Source organism: Metopolophium dirhodum, chromosome 1 (genome assembly GCF_019925205.1).
Source record: "Metopolophium dirhodum isolate CAU chromosome 1, ASM1992520v1, whole genome shotgun sequence".
NCBI lineage: Eukaryota > Metazoa > Arthropoda > Insecta > Hemiptera > Aphididae > Metopolophium > Metopolophium dirhodum.
The window spans coordinates 91,604,824-91,623,086 of record NC_083560.1 but is presented as its reverse complement, the minus strand read 5'-3'; the positions used below and the strand labels follow the sequence as shown (position 1 = coordinate 91,623,086).

Genomic DNA, 18,263 nt, shown 5'->3' with positions numbered 1-18,263 from the left:
AAATTAATAACAAAATTAAATTAATGCATTATTATTATGTATTGTTAAAAGTAAATTATAAACTATCTTATTTGTTTATTTTATTAGGTGTACATATAATCAAGAAGTGGCCAAAATATCAAAATCCATGTCAACCGGATCTGGAACAGCTAACATATATGCTCCAAAATTAAATTGGTTTGCCACAGCTCATAGTTTCTTGAGAAGGAATTTTGATGGTGTTAGGGAATCAGAAACAAATTTAGTAAGTATAGTATATTATAATGAAACAAAATTATATTTTTAGTCGATCATTTGGTTTTGCCAATTCACAGCACCTTCCCCAATAAAATAGTCAGCAAAATAATCTCTTTTTTGTCTTGCCTCTGTTGTAAAATTTCGTTGCATTGGTGCTCCTAAATGTATTAAACCTGAATGGTCGGAATCTTTACGCCATGATCCTGGTATTATATGTCCCATTTCTGTGTCTTCAATGTCGACTGAGATAGAGTTAGATGACGTTCCATTCTTACGAATCCAGTTATGTAATGCACAAGCTGCTTTCACTAATTTTATGGTTTTTTCTGGTGTTAATGAGATGGGTCGTCTAAACACACGAAAACGACTAGACAAAATTCCGAATGCATTTTCAACTATTCGCCTTGCACGGCAGTGTCTATAATTATATATTTTTTCACGAATACTTAAATGGTTACGTCTTCCATATGGCTTCATTAAGTATGTTTGCAACGGAAAAGCCTCGTCACCCAAAATCACACAATTATTTGGTACATCTAATTTATTTTCTTCTAACGCTTTTTTAAGAGATGATTTTGCAAATATTACTGCGTCGCAATTACTTCCATAGCTTCCAATGTCAATACAAGTGAAATTATATTCATGGTCAACTAAGGCTAATAGTACAATACTAAAAGTACCTTTGTAGTTGTAGTAATCAGACCCCGTATTTGATGGACTTTCAATAACAATATGTTTCCCGTCAATAGCTCCAATACATAAGGGAAAATTCCAAATATTTTCAAATCCATGAACTATTTTTTGCCATTGTGATTTTTCACGTGGAACCTAAAAAAATATTGCGTACATTTAATTTTTATAAATATTTATTTATTCATATTTTATTTTAGGATAATACATATTCAGAAACTACTATTGCTACTCCATCCCAAGAAAGTGGTACAACAAACGAAAGTGAAGAACCAAACCATGCATCCACAGAAAGTACTGTCATATCTACAAGTACATCTCAAGTTACACCTCAGTTAACTAAACGTACTCAAAAAAATAGTGGAAGAGCTAGTAATAAAATGTGCAAAATTGACAATTCATTAAACTATGCAGTTGAGACATTAAAATCTGTTTGTGCTCAAAAGGCAACCAACAACGAATTTTCAATTTTTGGACAATATATTGCAGCTCAACTTGAAAAGTTGCCAATAAAACAAGGTCTGTTACTTCAAGAAAAAATTCAAGGTTTAATAACTAACGCTAGACTTGAAGCTGAAACAATTTCAAGACCATTAACATCAAGTACAGGTATCTCATCAGATGATTCAGTTGAATATCACATAGTAAATCAGAATGAAATTGATGATGTGGATGAAATTAGTCCACCCCTATTGGAATCTAGTTCAGCTATTTCTTTATTTTATAATAATTGGGAAAACAACTAAATAGATTATTTTTAATACAACAAGAGATTTTATACATATTTACTAGTTACCTAGTTATGAAGTTCACAGTTATGTTTATTTTATTTTGTTTTTTTTATACACATTTACTAGTTACCTAGTTATGAAGTTCACAGTTATGTTTATTTTATTTTGTTTTTTTTATACACATTTACTAGTTACCTAGTTATGAAGTTCACAGTTATGTTTATTTTATTTTGTTTTTTTTATACACATTTACTAGGTACTTGGTTACTTTTAGTTATGAAGTTTATAGTTATGTTTGTTTTATTTTAAAACATAAAAGTTTATTTGTTTATTGTTAAAATATTTAATTAAATTACTTAATAGATACTAAAATGTTTCTTCCTTTACCTTAATATACTCCTGCAATTCTTCAAATATTGCATGTAAAACTTCAGGTAAAAATGCACATATGGTAGATTCTCCTACTCTATATATATACTGCAGTGTTTTGAAAGAATCCCCAGTTGCTAAGTAACGTAACGTAACTTCTAGCTTCAACTTAGGAGGCAATGCACACCTCATCATCGTATCTTGTTTTTGAATTCTGGGTCTAACCTATTTAGGTCAAATAATACAATTATTATTTACATCATGATATATGGAGTGTATTTAATTGATCCAGTTGGTGAATGTACCTTTTCAAGTAGTGTGTTGAACATTTCTTCATTAATTCTTAAAAAATTGAAGTAGCTTTTTGGATCTTCTACAGCTAACTCTTTTAGAAGTGTATTAGATGCACCAAATTGATTTCTACGTTTAATCCATTTTTTAACCCAAATCCTTTTTTCACGTGCCCCGTATTTTCTTTTAATAACAAGTAATTCTTCGATTATTTGTATTATAGCAATCTCAATTTGTTCAGATGACATTTTAAACTTATGAAAAAAAATACAAAAGCTTCAACGAATATAATATATTTTTTGCAATCAACAAACAATATTAAAATTAGTTTTATTGTAATACCATATTATTATGTTAGATGATAGTGAAACTATCACAGTATAAGTTATTTATTATACTAGACGTGTGAACACTATTGAGATAGTGATAGTAGCTATCGTGATAGTATCGATAGTGACTATCGCGTTTTACTATCACCGTGTGACCGCGGCTTTACCAACAAACACTATACAGTATACATTCAATGATTATGTTCCAAATTTCCAATTGTCTATAAATTATCAGAATCATTGATATTAGATATTTATTAAGGGAACGCGTAAAACAACAGAAAAAGTTTCAGCCGAAATATAATAACGTAGACAAGTATATTAGCAGAACCATAAATCATCCGACACGTAATTTATTCGAACGGTATTTGAGCCGACAAATATTTTTACAGAACCGTATTTTAGCCGATAAGTATTTTGTCCGAACTGTTTTTTAGCGGACACGTAATTTTTCATAACCGTATTTGAGCCGACAGTAATACAATGGAGTAGGTACTATGTAATACAATACAGTTCGGACGAAATATGTGTCGGCTAATACAGTTCGGATAAAATATTTTCGACTGAAATAATGTCGGGTACAACATTTCCGGCTATTTTATACCTCCTCTTTATTAATCAATAATTACGCAACACTGTTTTTAACATACTGTCTTTTCGTGCTTTACTAAGTTAATATAATTAGTCATTTTTGTACTTTTATATCATATTTTTTAATAACAATAGGTAGGTAATTACACAAAATATTGTTATTTAGTATATAAAATATTCATGTAATTGTAATTTATTGTTTTTTTTTTCATTGAACTTTGAGCCCGGCAACTATGGCCATAAGCTATTTTATTGTTTATAATATTATTAACAACTTGAAAACCATCAAATTATGAAATAGAAATAAAAATATAAAATAAGGAAATAGACAATAGTAGGTACCTACCTTATAGGCTATATTAAAAATGTATAGTACCTACCTACCAAAATGAAAAAATGTCGTATAATTAAATAGATTTTACCTATATGTGTCTAATTTATATTATTTTAATTTCTATATTTAGGTATTTTAAAATATTACATGTAATATTATGACATTATAATATAACTAATAAAAAACTAATAAACTAATTGAAAGACATTTTTCCAGGGATTAATTATCCTACAGGCAGGGTTTTGTCCGGGTCTTTTTTTAGAATACCTTTTAGTAAGATCCTTAAATTGAATTTTAAAATTCATAATACCTATAATGTTACTCATTAAAAAAATTTAGTGATGATATTTGAGATTTACTTATACAGAAATAGAGTTGTGTAGTAAGATAATTTCGTAAAAGTTTTAAAAAAATTCACATTTAGTGTAAAAATTAATGTACGAAAAAAATAATTGTATTAGAATTACCTATATTATTGCTATATAGGTACATTAATTGATAATATAAATATTATAAATAATTCATAGTATTTTTGGTTTCTAGGATTATTATTATTATTTGTATTTTTATTACCTACAACTAATTAACTAAAACAGATATCAAAATATTTTAATGTTTTTATTAAATATTTTGATAAATAGTAGATTATTCCGTTTCATTATTTCTTTTACGGCTTACGGGTAAGAAAATGAATGAGAAATTGAGAACATGAAATAAATTGTGTTTTAATACCCTTCTAATCTCAAGAGGTTTATGAAACTTAGCACAGAATTAAAACAAGTTCATTTCTTCCTTATTTGGAAATGCAAAACCACTATTTAAGTATTTTAATGAAAATGCTATAGATAAAAATAAAAATATGGCATATAACCGTTTTACTCGTTCCAAGAATACGATTAAAAACCTATTACCAACATTTTAGATGATAGTTAATTTATCTAGAGTAGACTCATATAACAATTAACAATCCCAACTTTTGATATTTGTATTACAATTATTTCGATAATAATAAAACAATAAAAGTAAATAAACTACAATTCGTCACGATTCATGAGTCATGATAGATTATTCGATAATATTATATTTTATGACTTTTCTACAATGTCTATACAGCGCATGATAGCAAAAGTACCAAAGCAAAGGTCAAAACCAGTTTTCTCATCGCAACCGCAAACAGTTTTATAAAATTTACTCAACCCAATGTTATAACACGTAATAAAGTATATCGGTGATGAATACTGTTTTTTTTTATGATTTGTATTCTGAATCACCACGGTATTTTACACACATTTTAATGACGTACATTTTAAATGTATAATATAGTAAAGTCGTAAACTTGAAACAAGCTGATTTGAATAATTTTTTTTAATATTAAGATAAAAAAATGTAATTAGTTTGGAGTAACTAAATGTTCATTTTATACAAAAATACTATACATACATACAAGGCCGGATTAAAGGGGGGTCTAGCCGGGGCGGCAGCCCCGGGGCCCTCTCGAATACCCAAGTGAAAGGGGCCCAAACAATTTTCAGTGATTTAAAAAAAAAAGTTTTTCTATATTTTAAAAACCATTTTTTTTATCGACAAAAATAACTAAATAGTACTAAGACATAATATATATTATATATAATATCTTATTTCGTGCATTTTATTGTTATTAATTAATATTTTCATTGATATAAATAATATCATCAATAGATAATAATGTTATAATTTATGTTATTTTTATCTCTGTAATAACATAGACATATAATTAGAAAATAATTACAAGTATGTGGGTAATATTGCCAGTATTGGTGGAATACGGGAAATCGCTCGCGCTCTAGTATTGTACGAGTATATCTTATCTCGATTCTCGATGCATGTGAGTTATTTATAGTAGCCCGTAGTGCTTATGATATATTAATCTAGACGATCTAGTATCATTTGCCATTTTCGGTTTAATATTATAACAGACTTTACAGTTCATATTTCTTTTGTGTGCAGTGTATTGTATTATTTTTCATATTGTGTTAACATTAAAATATCCGGATTATCTTAATTTTTTCTAAAATGATGAAATCAAAATTATTGAGTGGATCAGCAAAAAGAAAGAAGAAAGAGCAGCAAACAAAAAATATTTTACTAACTAATAAAAAAATCAACAATTTATTTAGATGCATTCGACCTGGTAAGTGCAAAGCATTCAAATTATTATAGTTATTATTGAATACCTACATCAATACATGTTATTTTCAAAGCTAAACATTTTTAAACTAAACTTAGTATAATATAATATACTTATTAATCAATAATATTTTGAACCATTAACTTGGCCATTTGTTTAAAAAGAAATTATCTTTTTAATAAACAAGAATGAAATAATTGATATGTTATAATTTTTAATCAATGAATTAAAAAAAAAAACTACTCTTTTATTAACTATTAAAAATAAAATACTTTTATTAAATAAGTATTTTATTTGCAAATTTGTTATATGCCAATTTTTATTAAAAAATTTATTTTCATAATATTATTATAATAACAAAGAAGCTAATGGTTCAGCTGAGAGTCAGAGTGACATTATGCCACAAGAAAATTTGTTGGACATCAGCACAAATTGTGGAATTGAAGAAAAATTAACTGAAGGTACCTAAATATATATTTTAGTTCATTTTCTATCAAATAACTATTTTATTTGCAAATTTGTTATATGCCAATTTTTATTAAAAATTTTATTTTCATAATATTATAATTACAAAGAAGCCAATGGTTCAGCTGAGAGCCAGAGTGACATTACGCCACATGACAATTTGTTGGACATCAGCACAAATTGTGGAATTGAAGAAAAATTAACTGAAGGTACCTAAATATATATTTTAGTTCATTTTCTATCAAATAACTATTTTATTTGCAAATTTTGAAATTGAAGAAAAATTAACTGAAAGTAGGTACCTAATTATATGTTTTAGTTCATGTTTGCTCTTGTTTGGCATTGATACTGTATTTCATTTTTAGATAATATGGTAAAAGTTAATATTGAAGAAACAACTACTGAACTAAACAGTGTAGATTGGAATTTATACAAAGATTCTTTTTTCTGGCCAAAAAACATGCAGAAATCTTTTATTGAGTACTGTATAGAAAAAGGACCTGATTATTTTCAAAATTTGAACTCTGATTTTATAAATTCAAAACGTCCAGGTAATAAAAAAATTCTATAAAAAAGTTATTAACAATCATTAAATGTTGATAAATTATGTGTTTATAATATACAAGTAAATACTCAAAGGTGCTTAACTTGTTAACAAGTTAAAGTTAAGTTAAGAAGTTTATTTTTAATTTTTTAACTTAGCTAGTTTAATCTATCGTTGATATAACTTAGTTGCATAATACATTAATACATTATACATTAATGCATATAAAATATGTCTTTAATAGTAAATGTTTGTATTTTATATTTATAATTTTAAAGGATCTTGTATAGGTGAGTACCTACTTAAATTATCTTAAATTAATTAACTTAAATTCACCTGTATTATATTAAAGCATTTCAATCACTTTATAAAATTGTCTAAAATTATTTAATTAGGTGAATTGCAATAGAATGTTTAGATGTCACTATGTCAGTTATAAGTAAATATTTATTGTGACTTTTTTCAGATAAGAACTTCAACAGACACTTAACACTAGCAATGTTTACTCGATCTTTACCCAATGGACAAAAATGTAATAGGAAATGGCTTCTTTATTCACCTAGTGAAGGATCTGTATATTGTTTTGTTTGTAAATTGTATGGAAGCAATCGAGAGAGTCCCTTTATTTCTGGTGGTTTTGACAAATGGAAAAAATCTGAACGGATTGGCGAACATGAAAATAGTCTTCAACACAGAAATGCTACCAATAAGTGGTTATTAAGATCTAATACCAACAACTCAGTTAATAAAGAATTATGTCGTCAAATTTCTGCTGAAACGAATTATTGGTTTGAAGTATTTAAGAGACTTGTATCTGTCATTACATTTTTATCGTCTAGAGGCCTTGCTTTTCGAGGAAAGGAAGAAAAGTTCAATAGTCAACACAATGGAAATTATCTGGGCCTATTAGAACTTATTTCAGAATATGATCCTTTCTTAAAGGCTCATATTGAACAGTATGGAAATCAAGGAAAAGGCAACCCATCATACCTTTCAAAAACTGTTTGTAATGAATTAATGACAATAATGAAAAATAGTTTATCTACTTTTATTATTAATGAAATAAAAGAATGTAAATATTTTTCGATAATTATGGATTCAACTCCAGATTTGACAAAAGTTGATCAAATGGCCATTATTCTTCGTTACTGCACATTAACAGGTGTGGAAGAAAGACTTTTAGGATTATTTCCCATTAAAGACCATCAAGGCCAATCTATGTACAAGGTATTAGATGACTTTCTTGAAAAAAGTGAATTAGACATTATGAACATTAGGGGTCAATCTTATGACAATGCCTCAAACATGAGTGGTCAATTTAAAGGGCTTCAAGCTTATGTCAAAAATAAAAATCCATTAGCTGTGTTTATACCTTGTACAGCTCATTCGTTAAATCTAGTTGGAGTAAATAGTGTAAATTGTTGTACTGAAGCTGTCAATTTTTTTGATTTTGTACAAAAATTGTATAACTTCTTTAGTGGGTCAACTCACAGGTGGAATGTACTTATTAACATATTGAAAAAAGAAGAAAAAAATAGTGTCAATGGAAATTCTAGTCGACTTCTTACACTTAAATCCTTAAGTGACACTAGGTGGTCTTGTCATGCAGAAGCTTGTAAAGCAATAGTTGTAAATTATGAACAAATTTTGACTGCGTTAAAAAGTATGTATGATGGCGAAGAAAATAATGTTACAACTTTAGATGCTAAATCGTTATGGAAGAAAATGGTAAAAAGAGAAACTGCATATATGTCATTACTTTGGAATGACATCATGGAAAGAAGTAACAAAACGTCAACTAAATTACAACATTCAAACTGTGACACAATGAAGGCGATCAACTTATTAAAATCACTGAAGTGTTATGTGTTAAGTTTACGGGACTCAAATTCAATTTACGAAGAAAAAATACCTAATCTTAGTCCTGAAATTACCATTTACTATTCAGATGAAAAGCAAAGAAAAAAAATAAAAAAATTCCCTGATGGTAGCATAAATGAAGAAGTATTAAAAGGAAAAAACAAATTTCGTGTTCAGACACATATATTTATTATTGATAAATTTGTGTCAGAATTAAACAAAAGAATTTCCGCTTATGAATATATTGGTGATCATTTTTTATTTATAACACACTTAACTCAAGAATCTAATGAAAAAATTGATTTGAGTGTCTCAACATTTATTTCAAAATATAAAAATGATGTAGATATTACTTTACCGAACGAACTTGTACAATTTAAAGAATACTGGAAGCTTTGTCAACCTTCTTTTGATCCAGCTGACATTTCCAAATTATTTTCCTGGTTTGGTAATCAATCACTCGAAGAGGTATTTCCTTGTTTATTTACTACTTTAAAAATATATTTGACAATTCCAGTAGCTAATTGTTCTGCGGAAAGAGCTTTTTCTAAGTTAACTAGAATTAAAAATAAGTATAGAACTAGTCAAACACAAGAAAACTTAAATATACAAATGATTTTATATTCTGAGAATGATTTGTTAAAATCATTAGACTTAAATGATGTACTAAAAGAGTTGGCTTCAAGTAAAGCCAGAAAAAAAAAATTTAATTAATTAAATAGGTTTTGTTTTATATATTATTAACTTAAGATAGATATTTAATATTAAATTTATTTTTAAATAAATTTATTTTATTTAAATTAATAATATATTTGATATTTTTTACTATTAATAAATTTAATAGTTATTATGAAAATTTGTATTTACTTTTATCATAATAAAATGAGTAATTTTATAGACATAAATTGTACAAACCTATTAATTTAATAATTTAATATTGCTATTGAGAATTTGTGAAATAGTTAAAAAAATGTATCGTTCTGCGAGCGTATCGAGCGGCTTTGTAAAGCATGTTTTGTCAAAAGGGCCCATGTAAAATTTCAGCCCCGGGGCCCAATAGGTGCTTAATCCGGCCTTGCATACATATAAAAATGGACAGTTATAAATAGGGTATAAAAATAAAAATGTCATCGTTGTGACGTTATCCTTATCCCTCCCGGGGCCCACAACACATCACCGATCACAATATTCTATAGATTTTTAAAATTGCTATTTCGTTTTTAGTTAATTTATCTGTAATTGAACTGTTCTGTTCTGACTTCTGATTACATTTAGATTAATAAAACTATGTATAAAATATTAATTATGAATGCATAAAAATACTAAGTATTAATAATATAAGTTAAACGGTTACATTTTAATAAATTCATATTTTATTTTGTTATAGTTATAAGTCAAAATTGTCTATCCATAAGACCATAATCTTTTAAAAGGACGTTATATGTTCAGGTACCTTACTTTATTTTGGCAGAAAACACATGACTGGATTGAACCCCCTTAATATTATTTATTCGTGATTACGAATGTGTTTAATAACTGTAGGTATATTTTATGAACAATGACGACTGGCCATTGAGTACAGTACATAATATTACTGTATTATTATTGTTCATACACAGTGACATTTCAAAATATTCAGACTAATCTTAAATATTTATAACACGTAGGAGCGCTGTCAAATTGTAAAACGCTTGGTAATTTATGTATTGAGATACAACGTAATTAAAAATTATTTATATTCGGCCAATACCGGTCAAAACTTGAAATTATATTGATGGTTTTGACCATCGATTTAAAATTACAGAGTTAAAGGTGTATTTGTATTATTTTGTTATAAAATTCCTTATTAATTTGAAAATATTTTATTTATTTATTTATTAACACATTGACGGACAGTGAGGATTGTCAAAAATTATATTAAGCTTGCCTAAATAAATCAATGTTTTAGTACTGCTAAAGCAGTGCTGTCCCATTACATTACATTTCGATAAAAAATATTTCCTGACTGCAAAAAGGAAACATTAAAAAAAAAATGTGACATATACCTAAAAATTATTTTAGAAAAAATTATAATAGGCAATTTAATTTTAATAGTTTTGTATATACGTAATTTTAAAGTATTTTGAATCGTTTGACTGACATAAATACTAGACGTATTTCTTTATTTTTAACAGGCAATTTTTTTATAAAAATTTCAAAATTTTTAAACAAGCAGGTCTACCAATAACAAAATCAACTTTATTTTTTCAAATTGTAACTACTATATTTTTAATGGATTCCGGTAGACATTTTTTTTTTTTGAAAATTTTGATAGTCAAATCATCAATTTTGGTTCGCTAGTTTATTAATTATGGTCCTCTAAAGTTTATTAAAATATGCATTAATACTTTTATTTGAAATAATTGGTATGGGTTTAATTTACAAGAGCTTAATAATTTTTAATAATATAATTAAATATGACGTAGGGCTAGGGACTTCATGCCCTATAAAACCTTATAATATGCATGCATAAATGCCCTAAAGAGTCACTAAATATGCTATTAAAATATGCATTTAAAAAATATATATATTTGTAATAAACTAATAACTAATAATAATTAATAAATAGGTAATAATAATATAATATTATGTAGATATGACATATAAATACAGTGGAACCTCGATTATCCGGGGTAATGATGGGGAGGGGGTCACACGGATAAATGAAAATCACGGTTAATCGAGACTTTTTATAATAATGAAATTTTTATTTAATTTTAATTAGAAATACATAGGTACAATTTTATAATAATGAAATTTTAAAAATTTGATTCAATTATAATTAGAAATATGTATACATACATAATATACATACAATAATTTTCTACAACAAGTTATTAGGGCTTAAAATATGAAGTTATCAGTCTTTGTTTTTTTTGGTTTGAAATAATTTTCCTTACTTCACTTCTAATTTTTCTTAAGCCAATAATGTCATGGAAGTCAAAATCGATGTACAATATTGCTTATCTTCATATTATTATCGTCAAAAATGTCATTAATATAATTGTCGATATCGTGTATTATGTAATATAAAATGTTCGATTATAACTACATATATATCTACAGTCCATACTTATTTTTAAATTTTTGGAAGAGTGAGCACGGTTAATCGCAAACACGGATAATCGAGGTTCTACTGTAGATACATTTTATTATATAGATTAATTTGATTATTTCGATGATTGATTTTGTTTTCTTATTACATCGAGTTTTAGTCTAAACATTTAATTTTTAACTTTTTTAAAAATCAACTTAAATTTAATACATTTGTATATTTTTAATATAGTACTAATTACCTTGAGCATTACATTGAACTATTATATATTTCCTTAAGTTGGGTATTTTGAACGACCTCCTGTTGTCAGCCAAAATATTTTAATATTTAGAAAAGGAAGGTTCCACGTCTACGGAACTTATTGGTGCAAACTTAAAAAATGCTATCAGCCTTATCGGGAATCACGCGGTCGGTGTACCGATAAGTAGCAATAGTGATCGACAAGAAAAACACAAATACTAATATTTTAAAATATTTATTATATCTCAGGTCCAAGAAATCTATGTATTATAAAATCATATAAATAATTGTCAAATATGCCCTTCTAAAATGAAAAATGGTCAAATATGCAAAATATGCAACTATAAATTTTAAATTTAAGCTCGTATTGCTATGAAACAAATTTCTATATAACTTAGCTATGTTGTTAATGATTATTTAAAAACATGCAAACTCCTAGAAGTCCCGAGCCTTAAATATGAGTTACTAAAATTAGTATACACAATCGACAAAGTTCAATATGATTTCCAATACGATAAACCGCGGTGAGTGTTATTATTATCACCCGTTTAAATACAATAATATTATTTAATAAACTGTTCTTTGTAATACAGATATGACTTTTTTATTGTGTAATGATTTAACTCTAATTAAACAACTATAATTTTTATTGTAAAATACAGTCCACTGCATAAATTTAAAACGTAGAAATTGATCAACAAAATGCACGGCTCAAATGCAATCAACACATCGGCCAGGCATAACGCAACATTTAGTATATACGCTTCAAAATCCTAGTCCCGAACGCACCTATATTATTATCGTTTGTTATTTTTCACTCATATTGGCATATTCTTATTTAGTTATTGCCATGACTAGGCGCTAACGAGTTAAATTGAAATTAAGTAAAAACGTTTAGTTTAGTAAGTCGTTACTTTTTTTTTGAAACTAACTTTTAACATAATAATTTAAATATGTTGCGTACAACCGCTTACAGGAGACGGTGACAGGAATGGATGATGGGTAGTTGTAATATTTATTGAAAATTGTTATTGTATAATGTCGTTTATTATAATGCGGTCTGGCGTGGAAGTGCTCGTACGTAGGTACTGTGTGGAATCACGTCTGAGGATGGGCCGTTTCGGCCTACGGATCTCCCCTATAATATAGAGCGAACCATTCTACTTGTTCCTGGCGACTGGTCCCTGGCTTCCCACCTTCCATTATTAGCTAGTTGGCTATTCTCATAGTGCATGTACAATAGCAATATGAGTTCCATCAATGACACCGATTACTCCTGGTATTCCAAATTTTTCATAGAAACTTAGCAACAAAATAAATGTACCTACTCAAGTTAAATGTTATACAGTAGAGATTTTAATGAAATATATTACCCTAAACGAACTTCTTTAAGTTCACTAACAGTACTTGGAAAATGTGTATATTTGTTGAGTATTTCTGGAACATTCAAAGCATTGGCTACTTCAGTAATACATCTACTTACAGAAGCTTGACTCACAGAAGCACCTCTATGTTCCCCAATATCTTGCTGGTAGCTTCCACTTGCAAAAAATCTTAGTGCTGTTAATAACTAACAATACAATAATAATATTGGTATAAAAACAGAAAACACCATGATAAACCTATCAAAAATAATAGTGCCTAAAATTGAGTGCAGTAGCAAAATCTAAGTAAAATAATTGTTATTATTTAATAATACCATAAGTTTACTGACTCAAGCTATTTAGTCTTTAATTTGAAATTTCTAGTCATCTATCAAGGACTATTATAATAATTAATAAAAACATGATTCATTTTCTATATTTTGTTTTGTTATTGAATGTATTTTTTGATACCTATAGCACAATAAAAATTAATAAATATAATTTTTGAATATTAGGTACCTACTTAGTGATGTGGTAATTATTGTAGTAAATATACCTACATACTATACAATACTACCTAATAGTAGGTAAGTTATATTAATGTAAGAAAATCAATTTATATTGATTAATGGTTAAACATTAGGTATAATAAACTTATAACAATAACTAAATATTAATAAATAACAAAAACAATTATGGAACAAAGTCACATTATGTGCACTACTTACTATAGATTCATTAGGTATAGATATTTTCAAATATTTTGGAATCAGATTTGTACTAGTAAAATAAGCGAATTTTAAGCACTTAACAATAAATTTTATATTTGTGTGTATTATAATTTTTTATAACTAACCTTTCTTTCGATACTTAGTCCAGCAGAGTATTTGGACTTTTTATAAAAGGAGTCAGGAGACTCTTGGTTAACTCTTGCACTAGAATTTTACTTAATCGATAGGTCCCAATGAATTGTCGGTTAGAGAGTACTTTACAGTTCGAGGGGTTAGATCGTACTTCGTAGATAAAATAATATAAAGAATATATACTAAACGAGTGTTGTGCAAACAATTCAAGAAAAAATAAATGAAGACATGTGAAAATGTTGTGTTGAAAACCATTTTTGTCATACCTAATTGACTATCGAAGAAAATTATCGAATAGTAATGTCGGAATTGTGGTCGAAAACCGTTTGAGAATAGAGTTTTTTTTTATAGTCGAAACCACAGTTCCTTTCGACCAATTTTTGATTGAAAGCCGGTTTCGATACCTTTGAGAATAGGCCCCATGATCACATCGAATACGCTTTCACGGTATGTTTTGCGCACCATGGAAGTTTATTTCCAGTTTAATCACATATCATTCCAAGGAAAGTGACGTAGTCTGCGTAACGTTTTAACGCAATTCAAATTTGATGAGATATTAATTATTAGTTACTTGTACGTTGTAATGTTATAAGTTTTTTTTTAATAAACACAAAATACAAATTATATACTTTTGTTGTTTATTTATTTCGTTTTCCAATTAGAGTTCACAGTAAAAAATATGAATCAAAGCATCTAACCATAATATTTACAAATTTAGTAGTAATTAATTTTTTAAAAAAACAACAGTTCAACACCTGCAAAATGGAAGGTAAAAAATAAATAAATGTTTGGTGAAATTTTCTACAGATCTTGTGGAATTGTGATTCAAGTTATTGTATTATCGGCCATACAAAGATTGGTTACAAAATAATGATTGCTTGTTATGCTAAAGATCAATAATTGGAAAATAATTTCCATTGGAGTCCAGCAGGTTAAAATAATAAATAAATGAGGTCCGAATAAAAAAATCTTTATTTTTTTATAATAGCAATATGAAGACAACAAATTATAAGAATTTTGACACAATAGCGCAACTTGAGGGGTGCACATGGGACTTGTGCATCCCCAAAGAATAAATCCTTTCAATTATTTTTAAGTAAAAATTATCAATATTTACTAAAATGTTTTACTTTACCTATACTATACATTGGATATTTGAGGAGTATACTATTTTAATAGGTAGGTATATTATGGCTATTATGTTCCCAGCTACAAGTTATAACATATCAACATGATATTATAAAATAATATTTAACTTAACTAATGTTGTATAAAACACGTCACGGATAAGTAGTTATTACCTATTTCATATTTGTGTAACAATTATCATAATAATATTCTATTATAAATTGACGAAATTATTAAAATATAGTATCTACATAAATATACATTTGAAATAATCGTGTATTTATAACCAATGTTAAGGGTCCTATCATGGAATTATTTAATATTATACAAAAAATAAGCCTTTTTATCCATAGACCTTATAGTATAGGGTCTATGTTGTAATCCCAGTTTTTTTTATTTTAAGCATAGTCATGATCTTATAAATTTACTTCAATTGTAGATGAGATTTTCCTATTTGTCTTTGATTTTCTATAATTAAGTTAACTTATTTCATATTGTATTTACTTTTAAATGCATAAATGTGAAGCATATGGATGTAAATATAATACTAGTAGAAGTAAAAATGTATTTACAAAAATACAACTAGACTTCATAGATTTCCTAAAGACGATTTAAACATAAAACAATTATGGGTTGACTTCTGTGAAAAAAAAAGAAATTAATATAAAAAACGGTAAGAATACTAAAACATAATAAATAATATTAAATTTCATTACTAATATAATAATAAAACATACAGCCCCATGTGTTCAATCCACTTATACAGAAAATGTTAAACTACTCTCCGAGAAATCTAAGAAAACTTTAAAAAAATGCTATACCAACCATAAGATGTAGCGGAAAACACAGCACTCCAGAAAAGGTAGTTTTTGGTTTTAAATATTTATTTAACACCATTTTGTAAGTTTAGAGCCTATACTTTTACATCGTAATTAAATTATATTATATTATATGTTCAGCTCTGTACTCCAGTTAAAAAAGTGACAGATCAATTCACAGTGGAGAATGTAGAAACAACGTTGATAGTAGATGCAACCAATGATTTTTGTGACGAAATAGAAATTATCTCTCCGGTAAAAAAGGCCACTAAAAATAATTAAATGTTATTAAAAACTTTAAAAATTTAATATACTTTTATTTATTTTTTAAAAAGTTGAACACTTCACCAAAAAGTCCAAATGTTCTAATTTAGTTATTTTTTGAATTTAATTTCTTGCTTAAGCATAAATATTAGGTTAAAAAGATCAATGAACAAGGGGATCCATTCATTTTTCGCGATGTGAAGTGGATCAGATACATTAAAGAAAATACTAATATAGTACAATACAAAACTTCTTTAAACACAGAAGAAGAATTTCAGGAAATAAATATGATGAAAAGAAAATCTATTAACTGCTCATTACCAGAAGCTTATGAAGATACTTTGCCAATATCTGATGAAAAGAAAAAAGATATTATTTCTCTTTTAAATCTTATACCTGAAGTATATAATGAGTTTTACAAAAATATAAAATCAAAAGGAGACATTACTGATCCTCTAATATCAAGTGACGACGAATACAATTTAAAGTCTGAGTGTTTTTTATTAATTTTACTATACCATTTACTATTATTTTATTTTCATCTTTATGTTTGTTTTTGTTTAATTTGAATCAAAATAACTAGAATTACACATTAACTGTAATTTTATCTATTATATAATATTAAGTATCAAGTGTGTTATTTAAATAATATGTTATTTAAATTTTAAAGTATAATAATATAGTAATTTATATGTTTTTATGTTACAAACTTAAAAAAAGTTTAAACCTGTTGTTGAGTTTATTGATAATGTATTATATCATAATAAAAAGGAATGTTACAGTAAATATATAAAAAAGAATAAATTTGTTTTTGTTTCTTCTTCATTAACAATAATATTATACTAGAAATTATATAATAAAAACGTTATAATATTTTTAGTGAACAAAGGCACAAGTCATATGCAAATTTTCAGAATTTAAGTGCCATTGGGCATAAGTTCATGTAATCAATAAAAAATTCCTTTTTTACTTAAAAAAAATTTAAAATTGCAATAATTATATTCAATATAAGACCTGAATATTTTCGGATTAGGTACCATTTGTTACGTTTTTTTCGTTTATTAAAAAACTATAATTTTGGACTTGAACCCTTTTCTCCCAAACACCGTCCAATTAAAGATGGAACTGCAATTAATTCAGATGATTTACCAGATGTTGAAGAATTGGCAACAGTAGAATCTGGTTTAGGCTGTACTCAAATTGAAATTCCTACAGTAAATATGAATTTACTAAATGATTTTGAATCTGAAGTAAGTGTTATTTAATAGGTAATATAATTAAAATAATAAATACCTAATCACTAAAGTTAGTCAATTTTCTAATTACTTATCATCATATTTTTCTTTGTGTATGCAGAGTACCTAATGACTTTATTGAGAAAGACTGCTTAGAATATCTGGTTAGGTTAGGTTGTTTATACTTGTTTAACTGTGGTTACGTCGCTCATCGTTTTGCGGGAGAATTTCCATGGTTAGCAAAAAGTACAAATTCTACAGCAGATGATGATAATTACAAGACTGTCACAACAAATCTCGAAAGGAAACTTAACAACGCCACCAGAAGAGCTGTTCAGAGCTACTGAGAACCAGGAAAAGTTATTTAACAAATTTCATGGCAATGATTTAAGAAAAGAACCAAAAATCACAAAGACGGTCATCGAGATGCTACTAAAGATAGATGTTAATATTCCACTAAAAGTTTTAGAATAAGTTCGCACAAGAACATTTATTAGGTTGAATTACCTTAACAAGACAATTTTAAAAACAGCAACAAAAAATAAAATTGTCTAGCAAAAAAAACTTTAAAAAATTTGGTGTTTTAAGATAACTGTTACTTGTATTCATAAATATTATTAATTAATTGCGAGCTAAATAAATTAATTTA

The 18,263-nt window shown here is 26.9% G+C and overlaps 2 protein-coding genes across 2 annotated transcripts; one reads left to right on the top strand and one right to left on the bottom strand.

The window, feature by feature from the left end:
- Positions 1-167: 167 nt before the first annotated feature.
- Positions 168-2,566, bottom strand: LOC132945421 (putative nuclease HARBI1). Its single transcript, XM_061015162.1, has 3 exons — positions 2,333-2,566; positions 2,046-2,252; positions 168-1,065 (listed from the first exon to the last, which is right to left on the bottom strand). Exons 1-3 carry the CDS (start codon positions 2,564-2,566, stop codon positions 283-285), a joined length of 1,224 nt encoding a protein of 407 aa, XP_060871145.1. The 3' UTR covers positions 168-282.
- Positions 2,567-6,136: 3,570 nt separating this feature from the next.
- On the top strand, positions 6,137-18,088 carry LOC132945414 (zinc finger MYM-type protein 1-like). Its single transcript, XM_061015153.1, has 7 exons — positions 6,137-6,200; positions 6,315-6,413; positions 7,215-7,754; positions 7,857-9,293; positions 16,644-16,866; positions 17,413-17,629; positions 17,855-18,088. Exons 1-7 carry the CDS (start codon positions 6,137-6,139, stop codon positions 18,086-18,088), a joined length of 2,814 nt encoding a protein of 937 aa, XP_060871136.1.
- Positions 18,089-18,263: the final 175 nt, after the last annotated feature.

Bases quoted from the DNA above. Each gene is read 5' to 3' on its own strand.
- LOC132945414 (XM_061015153.1), top strand. From the start codon at position 6,137: ATGCCACAAGAAAATTTGTTGGACATCAGCACAAATTGTGGAATTGAA. The intron at 16,867-17,412 runs GTCTGAGTGTTT...TTTTCGGATTAG, and splicing joins GACGACGAATACAATTTAAA to GTACCATTTGTTACGTTTTT. The intron at 17,630-17,854 runs GTAAGTGTTATT...TTCCATGGTTAG, and splicing joins TAAATGATTTTGAATCTGAA to CAAAAAGTACAAATTCTACA.
- LOC132945421 (XM_061015162.1), bottom strand. From the start codon at position 2,566: ATGTCATCTGAACAAATTGAGATTGCTATAATACAAATAATCGAAGAA. The intron at 2,253-2,332 runs GTACATTCACCA...TGACCTAAATAG, and splicing joins TCAACACACTACTTGAAAAG to GTTAGACCCAGAATTCAAAA. The intron at 1,066-2,045 runs GTAAAGGAAGAA...ATATTTTTTTAG, and splicing joins AATTGCAGGAGTATATTAAG to GTTCCACGTGAAAAATCACA.